We start from the raw sequence: 27,161 nt of genomic DNA, 5'->3' as shown, positions 1-27,161 counted from the left end.
GTATCTGTCTTTCTCCACCTGACTTATTTCACTTAGCATAATACCCTCCAGTTCCATCCACTTTGCTACAAATGGCCAGATTTCATTCTTTCTCATTACCAAGTAGTATTCCATTGTATATATAAACCACGTTTTCTTTATCCATTCATCAGTTGATGGACATTCAGGCTCTTTCCATAATTTGGCTATTGTTGAAGGTGCTGCTATAAACATTGGTGTATATGTGCCCCTATGCATCAGTACTCCTGTTTCCCTTGGGTAAATTCCTAGCAGTGCTATTGCTGGGTCATAGGGTAGTTCTATTTTTAATTTAAGAGAATCATATTATATTTCACAAACTATAAATTTATAGTAGCTTATGATTACTATCAATTATGTTTGGTGTTGAATCATTCATTATAATTAACCTAAGTTATTTCAGTTTCAATAAGAGTATTCAATAATTATCTACTACTTTTCTTTTTTATATTTTTAGGAAGAAATATAAATGAGTCATCATGAATTGGGCTAATGAGAGCTCCGCAAGAGAGTTTATACTACTTGGCTTCTCAGACAGACCCTGGTTACAAATGCCCCTGTTTGTGCTTCTATTAATATCATATACATTCACCATCTTTGGCAATGTGTCCATCATGATGGTGTGCATTCTGGATCCCAAACTTCATACACCCATGTATTTCTTCCTCACTAATCTCTCCATCTTAGATCTGTGCTATACCACAAGCACAGTCCCTCATATGTTGACAAATATTTGTCGCAACAAAAAGACCATCAGCTACGGTGGCTGTGTGGCACAGCTCATCATCTTCCTGGCCCTGGGAGCTACTGAGTGTCTCCTCCTGGCTGTCATGTCCTTTGACAGATATGTGGCAGTCTGCAAACCCCTGCACTATGTAGTTATTATGAATCATTGGTTCTGCGTAAGGGTGGTAGCCTTCTCGTGGTTCACTGGCTTTGGTAATTCGGTGTTGCAGTCTTCCTTGACCCTTAACATGCCACGCTGTGGTCGCCAGGAAGTGGACCACTTTTTCTGTGAGGTGCCTGCCCTTCTCAAGTTGTCGTGTGCTGACACAAAGCCTATTGAGTCTGAGCTCTTTTTCTTTAGTGTATTAATTCTGCTAATTCCAGTGACATTGATCCTCATTTCTTATGGCTTTATAGCTCAAGCAGTGTTGAGAATCAGGTCAGCAGAAGGACGACGAAAAGCTTTTGGGACATGTGGGTCCCACATGGTTGTAGTGTCTCTCTTTTTTGGTACAGGCATCTACATGTATCTACAACCACCTTCATCCACCTCTAAGGACTGGGGAAAGATGGTTTCCCTCTTCTATGGGATCATTACACCCATGTTGAACCCCCTTATCTACAGCCTTAGAAATAAAGATATGAAGGAGGCCTTCAAGAGGGTGATGCCAAAAATCTTTTTCTGTAAGAAGTAAGTAGCCCATTGTGATGAGAGTCCTCTAAGTTTCTATCCTTGCAAGTGGTGATAACGTTTGAACTGATTTTCCTACTTTCCAGGCTCTTGTGATTTCATTGAATTCTCCCCACAGTTAGAAATGTCCTCCTCCGTTCAAAGGCAACACTGAGATACCTTTTCTAAGTTAAAAATTTCATTGCTTTCCAGAAGTTCCCCCAATGCATTCTGTTCCTTGAGGATACTTGGATGGTTGATCTTCCTGTTTATATACGATCTGTTCTAGTATCACTTTGTCTACCATCTTACTGTACCATCTTAGTTTGTGATTTCTACACCTTTATCATTAAATTTTTTTTTCAACGTTTATTTATTTTTGGGGCAGAGAGAGACAGAGCATGAACGGGGGAGGGGCAGAGAGAGAGGGAGACACAGAATTGGAAACAGGCTCCAGGCTCTGAGCCATCAGCCCAGAGCCTGACGCGGGGCTCGAACTCACAGACCGCGAGATCGTGACCTGGCTGAAGTCGGACGCTTAACCGACTGCACCACCCGGCGCCCCTACACCTTTATCATTAAATAGACTATGATCTCAAGCCAAAACTTTCCCATCAGCACGAAGGCCTCGGTCACTTCACCCTCACACCCCCTGATAAATCCATTGTGTGTTCCTTCCAGAGCTGCTTGCTGTGTGTAGACTGCCTCCAATCTAGTGGGCTCCAACTAGTTAGGTGTGCACATCTCATACTAGAGACTTGAAATGTCAGCTGAGCTTCATTTCCTGCTCTATTCTTTTTTTTTAGTGGTTATTTATTTTTGAGAGAGAGAGAGAGAGAGAGAGAGAAAGCGAGCACAAGTGAGGGAGGGGCAGGGAGGGAAACACAGAATCTGAAGCAGGCTCCAGGCTCTGAGCTGGCAGCATAGAGACTGAGGTGGGGCTCAAGACATTGTGCTCAAATCCACTAATCGTGAGATCATGACCTGAGCCGAAGGTGGATGCTTAACCGACTGAGACACCCAGGCACCCCTTTCCTGCTCCATTTTTAATTCATCCTTCTATTCCCCAGCAATAGAATTTCTCTTTTTTTTCTCCTTTGTTCAAATCCTGATTTGTCTCAAGTTCTGCCATAAGCATGAGGGAACTTCTCTAAATTATCATGCTAATTATTTGTAGAAATGTTAACAGTAATCTTTTTTCTAACAGTGATCTGAATTAATTCATTCCTTGGGCTGTCACTCAATAAATGTTTATTTTCATTAGATAGCTCTAGACCATAGGAAAAATGATCAACATTTCCTCATGAAAAAATATTCTATTGAAGAAAATGCCCTTAAAGTCAGATAATATTTTCATATTAAATAAATTTAGTTTACTAGTATTAAAATATGGAGTAAAAAAAACACAACCATAAATTGAACCTGGAAATGTTGTCTGAAAAGTTTAGGGTGTATCCAGTTAGCAAATCAGAATAATTTCAGCATAGAAGGTGCAGCATCAGTCGAAAATAACTGCAAACATATGTACAGAATATGGCTCTTATATAATGTTTATGTGGCATTTCAAATAAATGGGAAAGGGAACAACTTTAAATCTATGGTGTTTAAAAAGTTGCTTTTCTCAAAAAAAAATAAGAAGAAATTTAAGATGGAAAGAGAAATGAAAACAATTACATTTGTCATACATGGACCTTTTTAAAATTTCCAAACCACCATATCCATTGTCTTCTATTGTTGAGTATGTGATAAGTATTTCCAACTCAACACATCTAGGGCAAACATCTTCTCTTCTGTTGCGACAAAGACCTCTTATCAAGCTCACTATTTTACTGAAGGCAGTCACCTATTGTCTACGTGTGCAAATCAGAAACCATGGATCCTATCTTTCACCATAGCCTCCATCATTTTCCATATAGAAACCATTACTAAGACATCCAATCATTTCTCTTTGCTACCTTCCATCTCTCCATGGCTTCCTTTTTCACACTTCTACTATCACCATCCTTCACCTAGGCTTGCTGATTATCCAATTCACCTGTATAGATTCCTCCTGATGCTCTATAATGCACTTTAGAAAATATAGCCACCAACAGTGCAAGAAGGTTCCCCTTTCTCCACATCCTCGCCAACACCTGTTGTTTCTTGTGTTGTTGATTTTCACCATTCTGACAGCTGTGAGGTGATAGCTCATTGTAGTTTTGATTTTTAATTCCCTGAGAAATGTATTCAGAATACACACACACACACACACATACAGGATGGTATACATACATACATACATACATACATATATTCATACATATATTCGTACATATTTATTTATATATATACATAAATATATACATATTTATATATATACAATTTATATATATATACAATATATATGTACAATATATATACAATAATATATACAATTTATATATATACAAATATATATACATATTTATGTATATATATACATAAATATGTACGAATATATATGTGTATATATATGTAATTGAGTCTGAGCTCTTTTTCTTTAGTGTATTAATTCTGCTAATTCCAGTGACATTGATTCTCATTTTATATGGCTTTATAGCTCAAGCAGTATTGATCACACACAAACACACACACACACACACACACACACACACACACACACAGCAATATTACTCATCCACAAAAAAGAATATCTTGCTATTTGCAGTGACAAGAATGGAGCAAGAGATTATGCTAAGCAAAATAAGTCAGTTAGAGAAAGACAAATAACATGATTATTCATATGTGGAATTTAAGAAATAAATGAGCAAAGGGACACAAAGAGAGACAGAGGCAAACCAAGAAGCGGACTCTTAACTATAGAGAACACACTGGTGGTTACTAGAGAGGAGGTGGAGGGATGGGCTCAATACATAATGGGGATTAAGGAGGGCAATTACTGTTATGAGAACTGGGTATTGTATGGAAGTGTCAATTCACTGTATTTGACACCTGAAACTGATATTACACTGTATGTTAACTAACTGAAGATTAAAATAAAACTTAAAAAAAAAAAAGAAGATTCAGCCAGAGTGCTCATTCCAAGTGCAAATACAATTATTCCACTCTCCCCACTTGCACTATAGATCATCAGTGGCTTTCTGTTGCTCACTAGATAGAGACAAATGTTCACTCCCTGCCTTGCAGACCGCTCTGTCCCTTGCAGTTATCCTATTTCTGTAAAGCACAGGACATCTGAGCATACCAATTCTTCTACATGGAATACTCTTCCCACAGATCTTTACCTAGCTCCTAATTGTTCAGACCTCACCCTTTATCTAGAGAATCTTTTTTTTTTATATCCCTGAGTCAGTCAAATATCCACAAATTTACTCATCATGTGCCTCTCCTGCTTGTGGCATTTTTACTTTTTAGTGATCACGTAATAATGTCTGCACCTACTGCTAACCTGTAAGCTCCATGAGAGTAAGAACAAAGTTTGGTTTGCTCAACAAAACATTCACAGCACTTAGTTCTGAAGGCAGAAAATTAAAACACCAAGTTATTAAAACCTGGGTAATTTCAACTTATATGCAATTTTCACTTATTCTGTAAAGAGAATTTTCAGAGATGTGAAGTCCTCTAGGGCCAGGGACCCTGGTTGTAAAAAAGTCCATGGTGGGATATAAGCGTAAATTCTCAAAGCCTAAAGAAATTGTATTTCCCTGTAAAAATGAAAATGAAATTACCCACATATGCTCATTAATAGTCTTTTCTATTTTAAAAATAAATGCATTGCCTATAGTTTAGTAAAAGTGGTTTTATGGGGGAAAAATCCATCCTTAAATTACGGTATATAAAGCTCATCTTTCTTGGTGTATTACTTTATTCCTCTTTCCTATTAATGGAGATTTATATTTTTTCTTATTTTTAAAAAATTTTTAAAAATATTTATTTTTGTGAAAGAGAGAGAGAGAGAGAGAATGAACAAGCAGGGAAGCGGCAGAGAGAGATGGGGACACAGAATCCAAAGAAGGCTCAGGGCTCTGAGCTGTCAGCACAGAGCCTAACATGGGGCTCAAACTCACAAACTATGAAATCATGACCTGAGCTGAAGCTGGACACTAAACACCTGAGTCACACAGGTGCCCATTCTTTTTCTTATTTTCATGTGCTTTGTATCCCAAGACTATACCAGGATTCTATAAAATATAACTTAAATAGTTGCACAGTGAATTTCACAATGGAGTCATGTTAAAATGAATTTAACCTTTTCTCTATTGTTGAACATTTGTATTTTGGTCACTCTAAATACTACTACAAGGAATTCTACACTTTCTGCACAAGAAATATGTGTCTATATGTCAGCCTAGAAATAGAATTTCTATTTTGAGTATTATTGAGTCAAATTACAAATTACTTAGAAGACCCAAGAATTAATAGATATTGCCAAAGTTCCCTACAGAAATTTTATAGCATTCCATTTTCCCACTTGGATTGTATTTAGTAAATGAAAATAATTGCTTCATGACCTTTTGCTAAATCGGGGAATTTTTATCTTTTTAGACATTTACCAAGTTTAGAGGCAGAAATATTATCAAGTTATCATTTTTTAATTCCTTGAATATTTCGGAAATATTTTTCATACATGATATAAACTGAGATGCTCATATATATTGGATTTCCTCCCACCCTCTTGGCAAATGGTAAAATTGTACCTCCCATTTCTTTGAATGTAGTTCAGGATTTTTGATTTGCTTTACCAATAAAATGTGAGTAGAAATTATGTGAGTCACTTTCTGATGATGACTTTAAGATCTGGTGCACACCCTGCCATAACCTCCATCCTCCTGCCAATCACAACAAGGAATGTTCCAGAGAGAGTTTTCTGTCTGTTATATTCTAGATTGAGGAGACAATATGGATACCAATCTAGATTGAGGGGATAATACTTTGTCTCAAGACAAAGTAGCATGAATGAGAAATAAACCTTTGTTATTTAATAGCAGTGAGATCTCTGAGCTTCTTGTTTCTACATTATAATGTAGCTTATCCTGAGTATAGAAATTGACACCAGTAATGGGGTTTTGAGGTTAAGGGGGAAAAAATGAAAATAGGAGACATTAGCATAAAGTTCAGGTGGCAGATGGTGAGGGCACTGTTACTAAAGATTGGAACCACAGTGGTTCATGTTATAGAGTAAAACTCTAAACCAACTCTAAACTAACTCTAAACTCTAAACATGTTATAGAGTAAAAACTCACAAACTGCGAGATCATGACCTGAACCAAAGTTGAACACTTAACTGACTGAGCCACCCAGGCACCCCACAAAGTCCGCTTGAAATATAATCTCTAATCCTAAGGGAGACCTTGTGAGACAAAGTACCAGAGACATCACTACAAGCATAAAACATACAGACATCACAATGACTCTAAACCCATATCTTTCTATAATAACACTGAATGTAAATGGATTAACTGCGCCAACCAAAAGACATAGGGTATCAGAATGGATAAAAAAACAAGACCCATCTATTTGCTGTCTACAAGAGACTCATTTTAGACCTGAGGACACCTTTAGATTGAGAGTGAGGGGATGGAGAACTATTTATCATGCTACTGGAAGCCAAAAGAAAGCTGGAGTAGCCATACTTATATCAGACAAACTAGACTTTAAATTAAAGGCTGTAACAAGAGATGAAGAAGGACATTATATAATAGTGACAGGGTCTATCCATCAGGAAGAGCTAACAATTATAAGTGTCTATGCGCTGAATACCGGAGCGCCCAAATATATAAAACAATTACTCATAAACATAAGCAACCTTATTGATAAGAATGTGGTCATTGCAGGGGACTTTAACACCCCACTTACAGAAATGGATAGATCATCTAGACACACGGTCAATAAAGAAACAAGGGCCCTGAATGAGACATTGGATCAGATGGACTTGACAGATATATTTAGAACTCTGCATCCCAAAGCAACAGAATATACTTTCTTCTCGAGGGCACATGGAACATTCTCCAAGATAGATCATATACTGGGTCACAAAACAGCCTGCATAAGTTTACAAGAATTGAAATCATACCATGCATACTTTCAGACCACAATGCTATGAAGCTTGAAATCAACCACAGAAAAAAGTCTGGAAAACCTCCAAAAGCATGGAGGTTAAAGAACACCCTACTAACGAATGAGTGGGTCAACCAGGCAATTCGAGAAGAAATTAAAAAATATATGGAAACAAACGAAAATGAAAATACAACAATCCAAACGCTTTGGGACGCAGCGAAGGCAGTCCTGAGAGGAAAATACATTGCAATCCAGGCCTATCTCAAGAAACAAGAAAAATCCCAAATACAAAATCTAACAGCACACCTAAAGGAAATAGAAGCAAAACAGCAAAGGCAGCCTAAACCCAGCAGAAGAAGAGAAATAATAAAGATCAGAGCAGAAATAAACAATGTAGAATCTAAAAAAAACTGTAGAGCAGATCAACGAAACCAAGAGTTGGTTTTTTGAAAAAATAAACAAAATTGACAAACCTCTAGCCAGGCTTCTCAAAAAGAAAAGGGAGATGACACAAATAGATAAAATCATGAATGAAAATGGAATGATTACAACCAATCCCTCAGAGATACAAACAATTATCAGGGAATACTATGAAAAATTATATGCCAACAAATTGGACAACCTGGAAGAAATGGACAAATTCCTGAACACCCACACTCTTCCAAAACTCAATCAGGAGGAAATAGAAAGCTTGAACAGACCCATCACCACCGAAGAAATTGAATCGGTTATCAAAAATCTCCAAACAAATAAGAGTCCAGGACCAGATGGCTTCCCAGGGGAGTTCTACCAGACGTTTAAAGCAGAGATAATACCTATCCTTTTCAAGCTATTCCAAGAAATAGAAAGGGAAGGGAAACTTCCAGACTCATTCTATGAAGCCAGTATTACTTTGATTCCTAAACCAGACAGAGACCCAGTAAAAAAAGAGAACTACAGGCCAATATCCCTGATGAATATGGACGCAAAAATTCTCAATAAGATACTAGCAAATCGAATTCAACGGCATATAAAAAGAATTATTCACCATGATCAAGTGGGATTCATTCCTGGGATGCAGGGCTGGTTCAACATTTGCAAATCAATCAACGTGATACATCACAGTAACAAAAAAAAAAGAGAAAAACCATATGATCCTGTCAATCGATGCAGAAAAGGCCTTTGACAAAATCCAGCACGCTTTCTTAATAAAAACCCTTGAGAAAGTCGGGATAGAAGGAACATACTTAAAGATCATAAAAGCCATTTATGAAAAGCCCACAGCTAACATCATCCTCAACGGGGAAAAACTGAGAGCTTTTTCCCTGAGATCGGGAACACGACAGGGATGCCCACTCTCACGACTGTTGTTTAACATAGTGCTGGAAGTTCTAGCATCAGCAATCAGACAACAACAGGAAATCAAAGGCATCAAAATTGGCAAAGATGAAGTCAAGCCTTCGCTTTTTGCAGATGACATGATATTATACATGGAAAATCCGACAGACTCCACCAAAAGTCTGCTAGAACTGATACATGAATTCAGCAAAGTTGCAGGATACAAAATCAATGTACAGAAATCAGTTGCACTCTTATACACTAACAACGAAGCAACAGAAAGACAAATAAAGAAACTGATCCCATTTACAATTGCACCACGAAGCATAAAATACCTAGGAATAAATCTAACCAAAGATGTAAAAGATCTGTATGCTGAAAACTATAGAAAGCTTATGAAGGTAATTGAAGAAGATTTAAAGAAATGGAAAGACATTCCCTGCTCATGGATTGGAAGAATAAATATTGTCAAAATGTCAATACTACCCAAAGCTATCTACACATTCAATGCAATCCCAATCAAAATTGCACCAGCATTCTTCTCGAAACTAGAACAAGCAATCCTAAAATTCGTATGGAACCACAAAAGGCCCCGAATAGCCAAAGTAATTTTGAAGAAGACCAAAGCAGGAGGCATCACAATCCCAGACTTTAGCCTCTACTACAAAGCTGTCATCATCAAGACAGCATGGTATTGGCACAAAAACAGACACATAGACCAATGGAATAGAATAGAAACCCCAGAACTAGACCCACAAACGTATGGCCAACTCATCTTTGACAAAGCAGGAAAGAACATCCAATGGAAAAAAGACAGTCTCTTTAACAAATGGTGCTGGGAGAACTGGACAGCAACATGCAGAAGGTTGAAACTAGACCACTTTCTCACACCATTCACAAAAATAAACTCAAAATGTATAAAGGACCTGAATGTGAGACAGGAAACCATCAAAACCCTAGAGGAGAAAGCAGGAAAAGACCTCTCTGACCTCAGCCGTAGCAATCTCTTACTCGACACATCCCCAAAGGCAAGGGAATTAAAAGCAAAAGTGAATTACTGGGACCTTATGAAGATAAAAAGCTTCTGCACAGCAAAGGAAACAACCAACAAAACCAAAAGGCAACCAACGGAATGGGAAAAGATATTTGCAAATGACATATCGGACAAAGGGCTAGTATCCAAAATCTATAAAGAGCTCACCAAACTCCACACCCGAAAAGCAAATAACCCAGTGAAGAAATGGGCAGAAAACATGAATAGACACTTCTCTAAAGAAGACATCCGGATGGCCAACAGGCACATGAAAAGATGTTCAGCGTCGCTCCTTATCAGGGAAATACAAATCGAAACCACACTCAGGTATCACCTCACGCCAGTCAGAGTGGCCAAAATGAACAAATCAGGAGACTATAGACGCTGGAGAGGATGTGGAGAAACGGGAACCCTCTTGCACTGTTGGTGGGAATGCAAATTGGTGCAGCCGCTCTGGAAAGCAGTGTGGAGGTTCCTCAGAAAATTAAAAATAGACCTACCCTATGACCCAGCAATAGCACTGCTAGGAATTTATCCAAGGGACACAGGAGTACTGATGCATAGGGGCACTTGTACCCCAATGTTCATAGCAGCACTTTCAACAATAGCCAAATTATGGAAAGAGCCTAAATGTCCATCAACTGATGAATGGATAAAGAAATTGTGGTTTATATACACTATGGAATACTACGTGGCAATGAGAAAAAATGAAATATGGCCTTTTGTAGCAACGTGGATGGAACTGGAGAGTGTGATGCTAAGTGAAATAAGCCATACAGAGAAAGACAGATACCATATGGTTTCACTCTTATGTGGATCCTGAGAAACTTAACAGGAACCCATGGGGGAGGGGAAGTAAAAAAAAAAAAAAGAGGTTAGAGTGGGAGAGAGCCAAAGCATAAGAGACTGTTGAGAACTGAGAGCAAACTGAGGGTTGATGGGGGGTGGGAGGGAGGAGAGGGTGGGTGATGGGTATTGAGGAGGGCACCTTTTGGGATGATCACTGGGTGTTGTATGGAAACCAATTTGACAATAAATTTCATATATATAAAAAAAAAGAAATATAATCTCTAGTGAACAACTGATTTAAGGAAGTAGCAAGTAGCTGTTATTAAACTTTCTGAGTGTATTAAAATAGCTCCAAATATACCCTTTCAGTTGAAATAACTGGCTCCAGGAAAGGAGACTAAGGGGAAAGTGAAAAGAGAATAAGCTTATCCCAATGAAGTCTAACAGGCTCCATATGCCTATGACTAGACATACAGAGAAAGCCATGTCTTGACTACAACTGCAGATGTGGCCATTGGAGCGTGGAATACACTGAAATCAAATACATGAAAATCTGACTACATTTTAGAGAGATTTATACCACCAAGTAAAGAATGAATATGGATTCAAGAAGCTTCTGACTGTTTGAGACTTAAAATAATCCCTGGACTCCAACCTTCATTAAGTGGGAAGTAAGCTGAAATTCTCAGTTGTTCTCTTCAGATTTATACACAGGATAAGGGACCTCAGAAAGAGTAGAGCCAACAGTTATGAAGAACATATGCAACCATTTCCCTACTGATGGGTGGAACTCTTCACAACTGCCCAGTAGTTTTCAGAATTTCTAGACTTGTGAATTCTATCTCTGAATTTTCTCTTTCTGAATGGAAGTGTTTATACTGGGCACCTTCTTCCAGTTCTACCTATTAAATTTTGAGCATGTGGAGAACACACAATTATCTATTCAGTTCGCAGATCTCTGAGGCAAGAGACTTTAAGCCTGACCACAAATTTTTGGTTTCCTTCTTCCTTCTGGCCATTTGGTAGAATTACAGTTTTCTCATACAGTGGACTAGGTTATGGTCTGTGACTAGCTTTGGTAATAAGTGTGAGTTAAACCAATTTCTAAACTTCTGGGAAGAAATGTGAAGAGCTACTGTGTGTTTTGCAAAATTTATTTCTTTTTATCACAACAATTTAGAATATTTCGCATAGTGTCTAATCTAACAACTTGGATCCCTATGGAGAACAAAGCCCACAGCCAGTATTCAAGGGGCTTCAAACAAGAGCAAAGATGTAAATCTTTATTGGTTTTAGCCAAAGTAATTTTGAGCTTCTTGATTAATATGTTATTGGCCATTTCTTTTCCATAATAACGTTATGGAGGAATGCTTGCAGGTAGGCAGCAGGAAAAGTCAGAAAATAAACCTATATTGGGAAAGTGATCCTCATGTTTTATATACCTACATATATAATAAAGTACTAGAAATAAAATCACTAACAAGTTTATTTGTTAAGATACATGGTAGGATATCAGGACATTTGTATTCTAGTATTCATATTTTTTCTGCATTTTTATTTAATTATTCAATTTATTTTTTGGTATTTCAGTTAGTTAATATAAAATGCAATATTGGTTTCAGAAGTAGAATTCAAGGGATTCATCACTTACATACAACACCCAGGGTTCATAACAGGTGCCCTCCTTAATACCCATCATCCATATATCCCATTCCACCACCCACTTCCCTCCATCAGCCCTCAGTTTGTTCTTTATCATTAGGAGACTCTTATTGTTTATTTCCCTTTCTTCTCTTCTCCACTTCCCATATAGTTATCATTCTTGTTTCTTAAATTCAACAAATGAGTGAAATTATATATTTTTCTTTCTCTGATTGGTTTTGCCTAGCATTATATATTCTAGTTCTAGTCACATCATTCAAATGGCAAGTTTTCTTTTTTTCTCTTTACTTATGGCTGATTAATATTCCACTGTGTGTGTATATGTATTTGTGTGTGTGTGTGTGTGTGTGTGTGTGTATATATGTATATATGCACGCGTGTGTGTGTGTGTATGTGTGCGTGTATCTCACATCTTCTTTATCCATTCATCATTTGATGGACATTTGGGCTCTTTCCATAGTTGGGCTATTTTTAAATTGCACCATATAGTTACTTGACTGTCAGAAAAAAAGTCTAATAATACAAAACTAGTGTTGTTTCTTTTTTCCTTGAAGATTTTTCCATTGATGTTTAATTGTTCCCTACCAATACTATCTTAGAATCATAATAGTCTAAATTTGAATCATATTTTAAACAATTGATAGGGAAATAACTATTAGACTTACATAAATGTAAATTCTGCAATTAATACCAGGGAATTGAATGAAAGTGGTCAAAAGATACAAACTTTTAGTTATAAGATAAATAACTACTCGGCATGTAATGTACAACATGGTGACTACAGTTAACACTGTTGTGTAGTATATTTGAGAGTTATGAAGAGAATACATCCTAAAAGTTCTCATTACAAGTAAAAAGCTTTTAGTTTGTTTTTTTGTTTAATATATATGAGATGATGGATGTTAACTAAACTTACTGTGGTAATTATTTTGCAATATATGTAAGTGAAGTTATAATGCCATGTACCTTAAACTTATGAAATACTGTAAATTAATCATATCTCAATAAAACTAGAATAAAAAATATCACACACACTGCCTTAATGACACCTAAAATTTGTCTGCTTTCCTGGGATAAGTGCACATCAAAAAGCAGGATGTTATAGGGCTTTATTTTCCTAACATATATCAATCATCTACTATAAAAATGGATTTTGATAATTACTGAGTAGTAATTAGTGAAAAAAATAGGCACAGTTTCTGCTTTCACAGAATTTATTGTCTAGTGTGGGAAGAAGAACAATCATACTAAACACGTAATATAAGAAATCCATAAAACTAGGTTGGAGAGCTAACATGGTAGCATAGTAGGAGGACCCTACTCATCTTATCCCTTAAACACAACTATATAACTATCAAATCATTCTGAATATTCAGGAATTGACCTGAGGACTGAGAAAAAAAAAAAAACTCCACAGCTAGAGGGAGAGAAGAGGTCACATGGAGGAAGGTAAGAAGTGCGGAGTGATTTTTTGTGGGAGAAATGGATCATGGATGCTGCATAAGGGAGGGAGCCATGGTTTGGGATAAAGGTGAGAGGGAGAGGAGCACATGAAGAGAACACTTGCCCAAATCCATTGGCTGGGAAAATGAGATGGACTGATTTTTGTATTTGCAACGAGTGGGGTTTGAATTGAAGTTTTAAAGGTCAGCAGGCTTGACTGTAATAGAGCCCTGAAGGCACTGCCCTAGGTGTGGACAGAAGTGGGACAAACATAAGACCACCTGGGGCACAGAAGTGGGGGGATTATTCTCTCTACTTACAGTAATGTACCTGAGAGGTAGCATTTGTGGACATGTCTCTCTGGGAACGAAGGAGATAGTGGGTACCATTTCCTTCCCTCAACCTTCAGCATAAAGTAGCTTCTGTCAACAGCATAGCACTGAGACTGGCTGCCTAACCTTCTTACACAAAGTCCTGAACCCCCATTCTCTGCCTGTATTACCCTACTCAAGCAAGTGTATCTCAGTCCCGGTGTAGCAGGACCTTTCCCCAGAAGACCAGCAGAACTCCTGACCCATTCCACATCTTCTGTCCAGAGACTTGTGCAAGACCTCATTTCTACTGAAAGTAGCATCAAGTCTCAATTAACAGATATAGACCAGAGCAAACCTAGTTAAAACTCATTACACTCTGACCGAGGACCAACTGCTGCCCATAGCAGGCAAGGAGAGCCTCTGCTGACTACTGACCTGAGGGACAGAGAAGCCAAAACACAGCAAGCAGAGTGCACAGAACACATACCAGAGACACTTGCTGAAGTACAGGCCCTGGACACTATATGACCTCTTCTTCATAAAGCCATTACTTTCAGGAGCAGGAAACATAATGGGCTTTTCTAACAGAGAAGACAGAGACTTAGACAAAGTGCCAATAGGGAGGAATTCACCCCAAACGAAAGAGGAAGATAATGCTACAGCCGAAGATCTAAGTGAAACAGATATATGCAACATGTCTGATGAAAAATTTAAAGCGACAATCATAAGGATACTCACTGGGCTTGAGGAAAGAATGGAGGACTTCAGGATGTCTTACTGCAGAGATAAAAGAGTTGAAAGAACAATCAGTCAGAAATGAAGAATTCAATAAATGAGATTCAAAGCAGACCTGATGTAATGACCATGAGGATGGAAGAAGCAGAGGGATGAATATGTGGCAAGGAGACAGAATAATGGAAAACAACCTGAACAAATGGGAGAAAGAATAATTATGGAAGACATGAGTAGACTTAGGAAACATAGTCCAACAAACATATTTGTGTAATAGAAGCCCCAGGAGAAGAAGAGAGAAAAAGAGGGAAAGAAAATTTATCTGAAGAAAGAATAGCTGAAAATTTCCCTAATCTGACGAAGAAAACAGACATCTAGATCCAGAAGTCACAGAGAACTACCATAAAAATCAATAAAATCAGGCCAAAATGAATATATATTGTAATTAAATTTGCAAAATATGCCAATAATGAAAAAAATCTTAAAAGCATCATGTTTGATGTTAAAAGCATCAAGACAACTAAAGTCCCTAACTTACAAGGGAAGACCCATGAGTCTGGCTGAAGATTTCTCAACAGAAACCTGGCAGGCTAGAAGTCACTGGTATAATACATTCAATGTGTTAGTAGGGAAAAATCTGCAGCCAGGAATACTCTAGAGAGCAAGGCTGTCATTCAGACTAGGACAGAAAAAGACTTTCCCACACCAAGAAAAACTAAAGTAGTTTGTGACCACTGAACCAGACTTAAAGAAACGTTAAAGAGAACTCTTTCAATGGAAAGGAAAGACCAAACGGGACAAAGACAAGAAAAGAAAAGAGCCAATCGTCAGAAACAATGAAAAAAAAACAAGTAATGAAATGGTACTAAATACATAACAATAATTACTTTCATGCAAATAGACTAAACACTCCAATCAAAAGACATTCTGACAGAGTTTCAGAATGAATAAAAAAATAAGACCCATCTATATCCTCCCTACAAGAGATTCATTTTATTTTACTATTTTTATTTTATTTTATTTTATTTTATTTTTATTTTAAGATTTTTTTAAATAATCCCTACACCCAATGTGGAGTTCAAACCCAAAGCCCTGAGATCAAGAGTTACATGCTCCACTGACTGAGCCAGCAAGGTGTCCCACAAGAGATTCCTTTTAGACCTAAACAGACCTTCAGATTGAAACTAAGGGGACAGAGAAAAATTTATCATGCAAATGGATATCAAAAGAAAACTGGAGTAGCAATACTTATATCAGACAAACTATATTTCAAACCAAAAACTTAAGAGATGAAGAAGGGCACTATATCATAAAAAAGGGAACTACCCAACAAGAAGGTATAACAATTGTAAATATTTATGCCCCCCAACTTTCCCAAATATGTAAGTCAATAAATAACAAACATAAAGGAACTCATTGATAATAATACAGTAATAGTAGGGGACTTCAACACCCCACTTACATCAATGCACATCGTCTAAGAGCAGAAAATAAACAAGAAAACAATGGTTTTGATTGACACATTGGATGAAATGGACTAAACAGATATATTCAGAACATTTCATCTTAAAGCACCAGAATACACATTCTTTTCAAGTGAAATTGGAATATTCTCCATAATGGATCACATACCGGGTCACAAATCAGCCCTCAACAAGTACCAAAAATTGAGATCATACCATGCATGGTTTCTGACTACATCACTCTGTAACTTGAAGTCAACCACAAGAAAAAAATTGGGAAGGCCACAAATCCATGGAGGTTACACAACAGGCTACTAAATAATGAATGGGTCATCCAGGAAATCAAAGAAATTTAATGAATCCATGCACCACAGATGCTTGTTGGAAATGGTTGCTGCCAGTAGGGGGAACAGAGGACCCAGGGCTGCCTGGAAGGTGGGATGCAGGCAGTGAGACCACCTCTTGGGCACCCAAGTTTTGTGTAGGCAGTGGAGGTTCATCCCTGGAGGGGAGGTTCAACCCAGGAAGCTGGTTGGACTCCTAGTAACAGTGGCACCAGTTGGGGCCCCAAGCAGCTGGGGGCTTTGTCCCAGAAGCAGCTCGTGGTTGGGTTTGTCCAATAAATAAGATACTGTGGTTGTTTTATTGTGAAAAACACATGGCCCAAAAAACTGCTGGAACTAATACACAAATTAAGTAAAGTCACAGGATGCAAAATCAAAGTATAGAAATCTGTTGCATTTCTATACACCAATGATGAAGTAGCAGAAAGAGAAATTAAGGAGTCAATACCATTTACAACTACACCAAAAACAATAAGACACCTAGGAATAAACCTAATCAAAGAAGTGAAAGACCTGTACTCTGAAAACTATAAAACTGATGAAAGAAATTCAAGATGACACAAGGAAATGGAAATACATTCCATGCTCATGGATTGGAAAAACAAATATTGTTAAAATGTCTATACTACACAAAACAATCCACATATTTAAAGCAATCTCTAACAGAAAGAATACCAATGGAATTTTTCACAGAGCTAGAACAATCCTGAAATTGGTATGCAACCCCAAAAGACCTTGAATATCCAAAGTAATGTTGAAGGAGAAAAGTAAAGCTGGCAGCATCACAATTCTAACTTCAAGTTCTACTACAAAACAATATGGGTCTGGCACTAAAATAGACACATAGATAAATGGAACAGAATAGAAAACCCAGCAAAGGACCCACTACTATATGGTTAATGAATCTTCCACAAAGCAGTAAAGAATATCCAATGTGAAAAAGACAGTCTCTTTAAAAAATGGTGTTGGCAAAACTGGAACTTACATAAAAACTTGGAGGGGTGTCTGAGTGGCTCAGTTGGTTAAGTACCCAGTCCTTGATTTTTGGCTCAGGTCATGATCTCACATTTTGTGAGATCAAGCCCTATGTCAGGCTCTGCACTGACAGCATGGAGCTTATTTGGGATTCTCTCTCTCTCTCTCTCTCTCTCTCTCTCTCTCTCTCTTTCTCTCTCTCTCTCTCTCTGTCCCTCCCCTCTCTCTCTTTTAAAATAAATAAATACATACATACATACATACACAAACAAACAAACATGAAAAAAGTTCTAAATAAAAATTTGGAAAGAAAAACATTATAAAACGGAATAGCAAAAAACAGTCATCTGATTTTAAATTGTGCAAAGTATCTAAATAGACTTTTTAAGTTTCTGTTTTTTAAATTTAAATTATAATTAGGTAACACACAATGTAATGTTATGTTCAGGTCTACAATAAATATAGTGATTTGACACTTCCATACAGCACTTGGTGCTCATCAAAACAAAGACACTCCTCAATCCCAATCACCTATTTCACACATCCCCACACACACCTCCCCTCTGGTAACCATCAGTTTGTTCTCTATAGTTGAGAGTCTGTTTGCTGGTTAGCCTCTCTATTTTTATTCCCTTTGCTTATTGTTTTGTTTTTTAAATTCCACCTATGAGTGAAATCATATACTTGTCTTTATCTCATTGATTTTTTCTGCTTAGCATAAGACATTGTAGCTCCATCCATGTCACTGCAAATCACAAGATTTCATTCTTTTTGATGGCCAAGTGTTATTCCATTGTATATGTATACCACATCTTCTTTATCCATTCATCAGTGGATGGACATCTGGGCTCTATCGGTTATTGTTGATAATGATACTATAAACATTGGCATGCATCTGCTCCTTTGAATCTGTATTTTGTAAACTTTGAGTAAATAACCTAGTAGTGCAATTGCTGGGTCATAGGGTAGTTCTATTTTTAATTTTTTGAGGAATCCCATACTGTTTTCCAGAGTGGCTGCACAAGTTTGCATTCCCACCAACAGTGCAAGAGGGTTCCTCTTTCTCTACATGCTCACCACAATCTTGTTTCATGAGTTGTAAAGTTTAGCCATTCTGACAGGTGTGAAGTAGTATCTCATGTAGTTTTGATTTGTATTTCCCTGATAATGAGTGATATTGAGGATCTTTTTATGTGTCTGTTAACCACCTGGATGTTTTCTTTGGAAAAATGTCTATTCATGTCTTCTGCCCATTTCATAACTGGGTTTTTTTTAGGTTTATTTAATTATTTTGAGAGAGAGAGAGAGAGAGAGAGAGCGAGCGAGCATGAGCAGGAGAGGGGCAGAGAGAGATGGAGAGAGAGAGACTCCCAAGCAGGCTCTGCACCACCAGCATGGAGCCCAACATGGGACTCGAACTCATGAACCATGCGATTATAACCAGAGTTCAAACCATTAGTCAGTTGTCCAACTGACTGAGCCACTCAGGCACCCCTTATTTGTTTTTTGGGTGTTGAGTTTGGTAATTTCCTTATAGATTTTTGATATTAACGCCTTATCAGATATGTCATTTCCAAATATCTTCTCCTATTCCGAAGGTTGCCTTTTAGTTTTGTTGCTATGCTGAAGTTTTTTTTCATTTTGAAGTAGTCCCAATGTTTATTTTTACCTTTGTTTACCTTTCTCAGAGAGATATCTGGAAAATGTTGCTATGGCTGAAAAATAGGTTGTTGCCTGTGTTCTTCTCTAGGATTTTTATGGTTTCAGGTCTCACATTTAGGTCTTTAATCCATTTTGAGTTTGTATTTGGTAAAAGCAAATTGTGCAGTTTTATTCTTGTGCATGTAGCTGACCAGTTTTCCTAACACCATTTGTTAATAAGACCATTTATTAATTTGAAGTTCAGAATTGTGATGCCACCAGGTTTACTTTTGTTTTTCAAGATTGGGCTATTTGGGATCTTTTGTGGTCTCATGTCAATTTTAGGACTGTTTATTCTAGCCCTGAGAAAAATGATGGTGGTATTTTAATAGGGATTACATTAAATGTGTAGATTGCTTTAGGTCATATAGACATTTTAACAATGCTTGTTCTTCCAATCCATGAGCATGAAATATTTTTCCATTTCTTTGTGTCCTCTTCAATTTCTTTCATCAATGTTTTATAGTTTTCAAAGTATAATTGTTTTCCCTCTTTGGTTAGGTTTATTCATAGGTGTCTTATGGTTTTTGGTATAATTGTAAATGGGCTGGATTCCTTCATTCCTTTCTGCTGCTTCATTATTGGTGTATGTGGAGGTATGTTCCCTCCAACCCTACTTTGTTGGTGACTTTTTTTCATGAGTGGATATCGTACTTTGTCAAATTATGCATATACTGAGAGGATCATATGGTTCTTATAACTTCTTTTATTAATGTGGTACATCACATTGATTGATTGTCGAATATTGAACCACCTTTGCCACCAAGGAATAAATCCAACTTGATCATGGTGAATTATTCCTTTAATGTACTGTTGGATTCAGTTTGCTAGTATTTTAATGAGAATTTTTGCATCAGTGTTCATCAGTGACACTTGCCTGTAGTTGTATTTTTTAGCGGGTCTTTGGTTTTGGAATCAAGGTAATGCTGGGCTCAAATGAATGAATTTGGTAGTGTTCCTTCCATTTCCCTTTTTGGGGATAGTTAGAGAAGTATAGGTATTAACTCTTCTTTAAATGTTTTATAGAATTTGCCTGTGAAGCCATCTGGTCCTGGACTTTTGTGTGTTGGGATATTTTTGATTACCGATTCAGTTCTTTTTCTGGTTATGGGTCTGTTTGAGTTTTATATTTTTCTTGTTTCAGTTTTGGTAGTGTATATATTTTTTAAAATGTATCCATTTCTTCCAGGTTGTCCAAATTATTGGTGTAAAATTTTTCATAATATTCTCTCAAAATTGTTTTTCTGTGGTGTTGATTGTTATTTCTCTTCTCCTGTTTGTGATTATATTTATTTGGTTCCTTTCTGTCTTCTTTTTTATAAGTCTGGCTAGGGTTTCTTAAATTTTATTAAATTTTTTAAAGAACCAGTTCCTGGTTTTATTGATCTATTTTTTTCTATATCATTTATTTTTGCTCTAATGTTCAATATTTCCCTTCTTCTGCTGGCTTTATGCTTTGTTTGTTGTTATTTTCTAGCTCCTTTAGGTGCAAGTTTAGGTTGATTATATGAGTTTCTCTTGCTTCTTAATGTAGGCATATATTGCTATCTACTTCCCTTTTAGACTACTTTTGATGTATCCCATTGGTTTTGGACCATCGTGTTTTGATTTTCATTTGTTTCCCATGCATTTTTATTTCCTCTTTGATTTCCTGGTTGATCCATTCATTGTTAGGTAGCATGTTGTTTAAAACTCCATGTATTTGTGGTCTCTCTTTTTTTTTTTTTTTTGTGGCTGGAAAAGATGCATGGTATGATCTCGACCTTCTTGTACTTGTTGAGGGCTGATATGTGACCCAATATTTGATCTATTCTGGAAAATGCTCCAGGTGCACTGAATGAGGATGTGTATTCTCCTGCTTTAGGATGAAATGTTCTTTTAAAAAATATAATAATATTTACTCTTTTTGGGAGAGCACAAGTGAGGGAGGGGGAAAGAGAGTGCCACAGATGATCCAAAGCAGGCTGTGTGCTGACAGACTGACAGCAGTGATCCTGATGTAGAGCTCAAACTCATGAATCACACAATCATGACCTGAGCTGAAGTTGGACACTCAACTGACTGAGCCACCCAGGTGCCCTAGGATGAAATGTTCTGAATATATCTATCATCTCCATCTGGTCCAGTGTGTCACTCAAAGCAATTGTTTCCTTGTTGATTTTTCAGCTTAGATGATCTGTTTATTTTTATAAGTGGGGGTGGTCAAGTCTCCTACTCTTATTGTATCATTATCAATGAGTTCCTTCATTTTTATTATTAATTCTGTTATATATGTGTGTCCTTCCATGTTGGAGACATAAATATTTACAATTATTAGATCTTCCTGTTGGATAGTCCCTTTTATTAATGATATAGTGTCCCTCTTCACTGTTACATTCTTTGGTTTAAAAATCTAGTTTGTCCAGGGGCGCCTGGGTGGCGCAGTCGGTTAAGCGTCCGACTTCAGCCAGGTCACGATCTCGCGGTCCGGGAGTTCGAGCCCCGCGTCAGGCTCTGGGCTGATGGCTCAGAGCCTGGAGCCTGTTTCCGATTCTGTGTCTCCCTCTCTCTCTGCCCCTCCCCCGTTCATGCTCTGTCTCTCTCTGTCGCAAAAATAAATAAACGTTGAAAAAAAAATCTACTTTGTCTGATATAGAGAATGCTACCCTTGGTATCTTTTGCCTTCCATCTGCACGATAACTGTTTCTCCATCATCTCACTTTCAATCTGCAGGGGACTTTAGGTCTAAAATGAGCTTCTCGTTGGCACCATTGGAGGGTTTCATTGTTTGTTTTTTATCCATTCTGACACCGAATGTATTCTGATTGGAATATTTAGTCCATTTATAGTCAGAGTCATTATTTGTAGATATTAAGTGCCATTTTGTTACTTGTTTTTTCATTGTTTCTGGAGACTTTCTCTATTCCTTTCTTGTCTTTATCACTTTTGGTCTTCGCACTGAAAGTGTGCTCTTTAATATTTCTTTCAGCCTTATTTAGTGGTCATGAGCTCCTTCAGGTTTTGTTTATTATGAGAAAGCCTTTTTCTCTCCTTTTCTGAATGAAAGATTTACCAGATACAGTATTCCTGGTTGCAGACTTTTCCCCATTCAGCATGTTTAGTATATCATTCCAATTCTTTCTCCCTTGCCAAGTTTCTGTGGAGAGATCTGCAGCCAGCCTTATGGGTTTTCCCTTTTAAGTTAGGGACTTCATTTGTCTTGTTACTTTTAGGACTTTGTCTTTATTGCTATATTTTACAAATTTAATTACAATATGTATTAATGTTAGCCTTTTTATGTTGTTTTTTTATTGGAGTTCTCTGTGCTTCCTGGATTTGGATGTGTGTTTCCTTCCCCAGATTAGCGAAGTTTTTAACTATTATTTCCTTAAATAAATTTCTCTGTCTCTTTTTCTCTCTTTTCTTCCTCTGGGACTCCTGTAATACAAATGTTATTACTAAGTCTATTGTCATGTTGCATAATTATTCTTTCTTTTCTTCAGCTTCTTTATTTTCCATTATTTTGTCTTCTAGGTCACTTATTTATTCCACTGCTTCTTCAATCCTGTGTTGGTTGCATCACTTCTGTTTGAAATCTCAGTTATTGAAGTTTTCATTTCTGACTGCTTGTTTTTTTTTTATCTGTGCAGTAAAGGACTCCCTGTAGTCTTCCATTCCTTTCTTGATCCCAGTGAGTATCCTTATGATAATTGCCATAAATTTTCCATTAGGAATATTATATCTTTTCACTAGGATCTCTGACCATGACATTATCTTGTTCTTTCACTTGGGATCACACACCCTGTTGTGGCATTTTTCCTAGATCTTTGTCTTTTTCTGTGTTAGTAAAGCCTGTTATATTTTCTGTTCCTGAGAGTAATGGCCCTATGAAGAAGAGGCTGTATAATGTCCAGAGCCTGGGGCTTTCGGACATGTCTCCAGTATATGCTGCATACAGTCTGCTTTTTTGTTCTGGATGCTCTGTCATTCAGGTTAGTCATCTGCAGAGGCTCTCTGCCTGCAGAGGGAAGTTTCTGCTCCCTGGCCTGAATGTGGTGAGTTTTAACGAGTGAGCTCTGGTCTGACTATGAAATGAAATCTGTCACACCTCCACCAGGTCTGGGCTCTGTAGAACTCTTGGTCAGCAGACATTATGTGGGCAGGGTTTGTGCTGGTCTTCTGGGCGAGGGTCTCACTGCACTTGGACTGAGGCAAGTGTGAATGACAAGAGCAGTCCCACCAGAGTACAGCAGTGTGGGGGGTTGGTGTATGCAAGATAGGCTGCCAGTGTGAATAGACATTTTTTTTACAGAAAGATGTACAGATGGCCAACAGATACATGTAAAGATGCTAAAAGTCACTAATCATCAGTGAAAATCAAGTCAAAACCAAAATGAGGTATCACTTTACAACTGTCACAATGGCTAAAATCAAAAAGACAAGAAATAAGCATTGCCAAGAATATAGAGGAAAAAGAACACTCCTCCACTGCTGGTGGGAATGTAAATTGGTGCAGGCACTGTGGAAAACATAATGGAGTTTCCTCAAACTATTAAAAATAGAAATAGCATATTATCCAATAATTCCACTCCTATGTATTTACCTAAGACAATGAAAACAGATGAAAACAGTAATTCCAAAAGACACATGTACCTAATGTATATTGTACCATTATATACAATAGCCAAGGTATGGAAGCAACTTAAGTGTCCAGACAAATGTACAAGAAAGATACAGTATGTATATACATTTATTATTCAGTCATGAAAAAGATGATATCTTGCCCTCTGTGACAACATGGATGGACATAAAGGGTATTATACTAAGTGAAATAAGTGAGACTGAAAAAGACAAATACCATATGATCTCACTTATGTGTGCAACCTGAAAAAAAGGTATGAAAAAACATCAGACCCATAAATACAGAGAACAGACTTATGGTTGCCAGAGTGAGGAGGTTGGGGATGGAAATGTGGATGAAGTGGTGATGGAGGTATACGCTTCCAGTTATGGAACGAATAACTCATGAGAATAAAAGGTACAGCACAGAGAATATAGTCAATGATAGTGTAATAGCGTTTTACAGTGATGGATGATGACTACAATTGTGGCAAACATACATTCATGTATAGAGATGGTGACTCACTATGTTGTACACCTGAAACTAATGTAACATTGTGTATCAGTGTTAGCTAAAATAAAAAAAATAATCTTGCAAAGCTTAAATTTTCTACACATGAGTTTGCAGCATTATAAATTTTGGCATGAGTGTTTCAACTATTCTGAAGTCAAATCCCCTGAGACACTGACAATAAGCACAAATATAGTATTTCTCTATTACAAAAAAGTTTCATTTAAGCAAATTTTTATGACATTGTCCACTATTATATTTTGAAGCATCAAGAAAAGTGACTGACATATAGTGGGCACTCAACAAATTTTTACTGACTGAATGAATAAATAAACAAAATAACGTATGTTAACTTTTCCTTGCCATAATGATTTATTGTTTAACCCAAATGAGGGACTATTTTTTATATAGTCCATGTTAGGTGAGGTAAAAAGTCATTACTGTGCTAGGTTATTTTGGAAGAAATATATGGAGACAAAAGTCCTTTGGTTTCTTAAAAATCAAATTGAAAGATTTGTATAGAACTTTCTTTCTCTGTATAGAACTAGAAACATTCCCACTTTTATTATGGCAAGAATATAAATAAACAATAGCCTGAAGAAAATATAAATAAAAGAAAATTCTCTCTTGACAACAAAAATAATTGTCTCAAATTTTCACTGATATATAAGGAAGTTTTCTATGAAATTGTTGAGGTAGATGAGTTTTCTAGAATTATTTTAGTTCTGAGTCCATTTTCCACAATAAGAGAAATTCCAAAAATTATCCTTCCATGTTTTTTTTTTAAATTTTTTTTTTCAACGTTTATTTGTTTTTGGGACAGAGACAGACAGAGCATGAACGGGCGAGGGGCACAGAGAGAGGGAGACACAGAATCGGAAACAGGCTCCAGGCTCTGAGCCATCAGCCCAGAGCCCGACGCGGGGCTCGAACTCACGGACCGTGAGATCGTGACCTGGTTGAAGTCGGACGCTTAACCGACTGCGCCACCCAGGCGCCCCTATCCTTCCATGTTAATATGGCAACAAGTGGTATTCCCACTAGGGAGTTTGTACAGTGTTTCTTGCCAAGAGATGTCCACTGAGGTTCATTATCTTTATGAAGGAAATGTTGCACAGCTTTATATAAAGAGAAGGAACTATTCCTTAATAAATGTTATTTGTGTCCACATATAAACATACTCAGGGTCTTTCAAATCAAAAGGACAAATTGTATTACGGACCTAGGATATAATGTGAAGCCACTGAACACAGACAGAATATTCAATCCTCATCTCTAATTAACGTTTAGTTCCTTTGGAAAGAAAAGATCAAGTCAATTTTGCAAGAACAGAGAGCACGACCATTAAATAGCAGCAATGATGTAAGGTAGGTGTTGTATATGGGTGGAAGTGATCTATTCAGCTTCATGATTTTATCGTTTTTCAATTCCATGTGTTTTGTGTCCTCTCTATGCAAGTTCTGTACTAAAATACGTGTAAATAAATCAAAACCTTTAATAATGCAACATCATAACATAAAACATTAAAATATGTCTCCTTTAATGAAGAAAGATATAGGGATACTGCTTGCATTTGTGGGCATTTCAATGAATTAAAATATACGTGTACTTGTATAAAAATCTTAACATCATGAACCCTGGATTCAAGCCACATGATAGGAGTGATTTGGGGAATGAAAGGGAACAAAATGCAAATTTTGTGAGTCTTTTGGTGAGGTAAGTACACTACTAATATTTGGATGCAACCAGACCAAGGATTAATGAAAAGATATGGACTTTTAATCACACTGGACACTACACTTCCTAAAAGTAACTACCCCAACATTAAGCATTATACTTAATGAAGCATAGTCACAGATACTGGATTAATCAATCCTCACAACACAGGTGGTACATAAGCAATGCATACAATGTCTATGTTTTGGGGCACCTGGGTGGCCCAGTTGGTTAAGCATCCAATTTTTGAACATGGCTTAGGTAGTGATCTCACAGTACATGAGATCAAGCCACGCATCGAGCTCTGCACTAACACCATGGAGCCTGCTTGAGATTCTCTCTCTCTTCCTCTCTCTGCCCCTCCCCTGCACATCCTCTCTCCCTCTCAAAAATAAATAAATAAACATTAATTTTTTAATTAAAAAAGAGAAAAGTTCTATGTGTTAACTATCCCAGTCGACAGGATCCATGTTCTCTGACTTCATATCCTCTTTTCTTTTCTACTACAAGTGTTTTTTCGAACTTCTTACCAGTGCCAATAGCAAGATATACAATTCATTTTATAATCCACATCACACAAATACACATACACTCACACATGTGATGGAAACAAATATAGTAAATCCACAAAGAAACATTGAACTGCCAAATTTGTGATCGATTTCAACTTCTGGTGTGACAAGCATGAACCCACATCACATTGTACTTTTAAGCACTGATGCCTTGAATGGCTCATATCACCAATCAGTACTATCATTTACTTTTTCTCTTGTTCTTCAAGTATGGAACCTGTGGAAAGGAACCGTTTCCTTTAAGTTGCATGTTTCCCATTATGACAAAAGGTTTGTGCTGCAAAAGTCAGTTTAGGATTTGGGGCATAGGCCCAAGGAACAGTGATGTATCTTGTTTCTATGCATTCAGACTGATTCTGTTGGAGCTCAGAACGTCCTGAACTTCCCTAAATCACATCATGAATTCAGGCAGAGTGGTCTAGGGCCAGCAGATGATGGATGAAAGAAATGAAGCCATGTGGTACATCAGCATGGCTTGTTCCTGGGAACCACTCCTCTGATTTATTCTTTTCCCCAAGAACAATGGTGACTTTCCCCATT

General features: G+C 37.2%; 1 protein-coding gene and 1 long non-coding RNA gene across 2 annotated transcripts; one reads left to right on the top strand and one right to left on the bottom strand.

Annotated features, from left to right (window-relative positions):
• The first annotated feature begins 497 nt into the window (after window positions 1–497).
• On the top strand, window positions 498–1,439 carry LOC121018412 (putative olfactory receptor 2B3). The gene has a single exon (XM_040457142.1). It carries the CDS (start codon window positions 498–500, stop codon window positions 1,437–1,439), a length of 942 nt encoding a protein of 313 aa, XP_040313076.1.
• A 5,215-nt stretch (window positions 1,440–6,654) lies between these two features.
• Window positions 6,655–11,349, bottom strand: LOC121018386 (uncharacterized). The gene is made up of 3 exons (XR_005785186.1): window positions 10,880–11,349; window positions 7,740–7,744; window positions 6,655–6,732 (listed from the first exon to the last, which is right to left on the bottom strand). It is a non-coding gene; the product is annotated as an uncharacterized LOC121018386 (long non-coding RNA).
• Window positions 11,350–27,161: the final 15,812 nt, after the last annotated feature.

This window comes from Herpailurus yagouaroundi, unplaced genomic scaffold (genome assembly GCF_014898765.1).
Source record: "Herpailurus yagouaroundi ecotype Mexico unplaced genomic scaffold, PumYag 219, whole genome shotgun sequence".
Lineage (NCBI taxonomy): Eukaryota > Metazoa > Chordata > Mammalia > Carnivora > Felidae > Herpailurus > Herpailurus yagouaroundi.
Note: the sequence above shows the minus strand (reverse complement) of the source record. Positions and strands in the feature narration are given on the sequence as shown.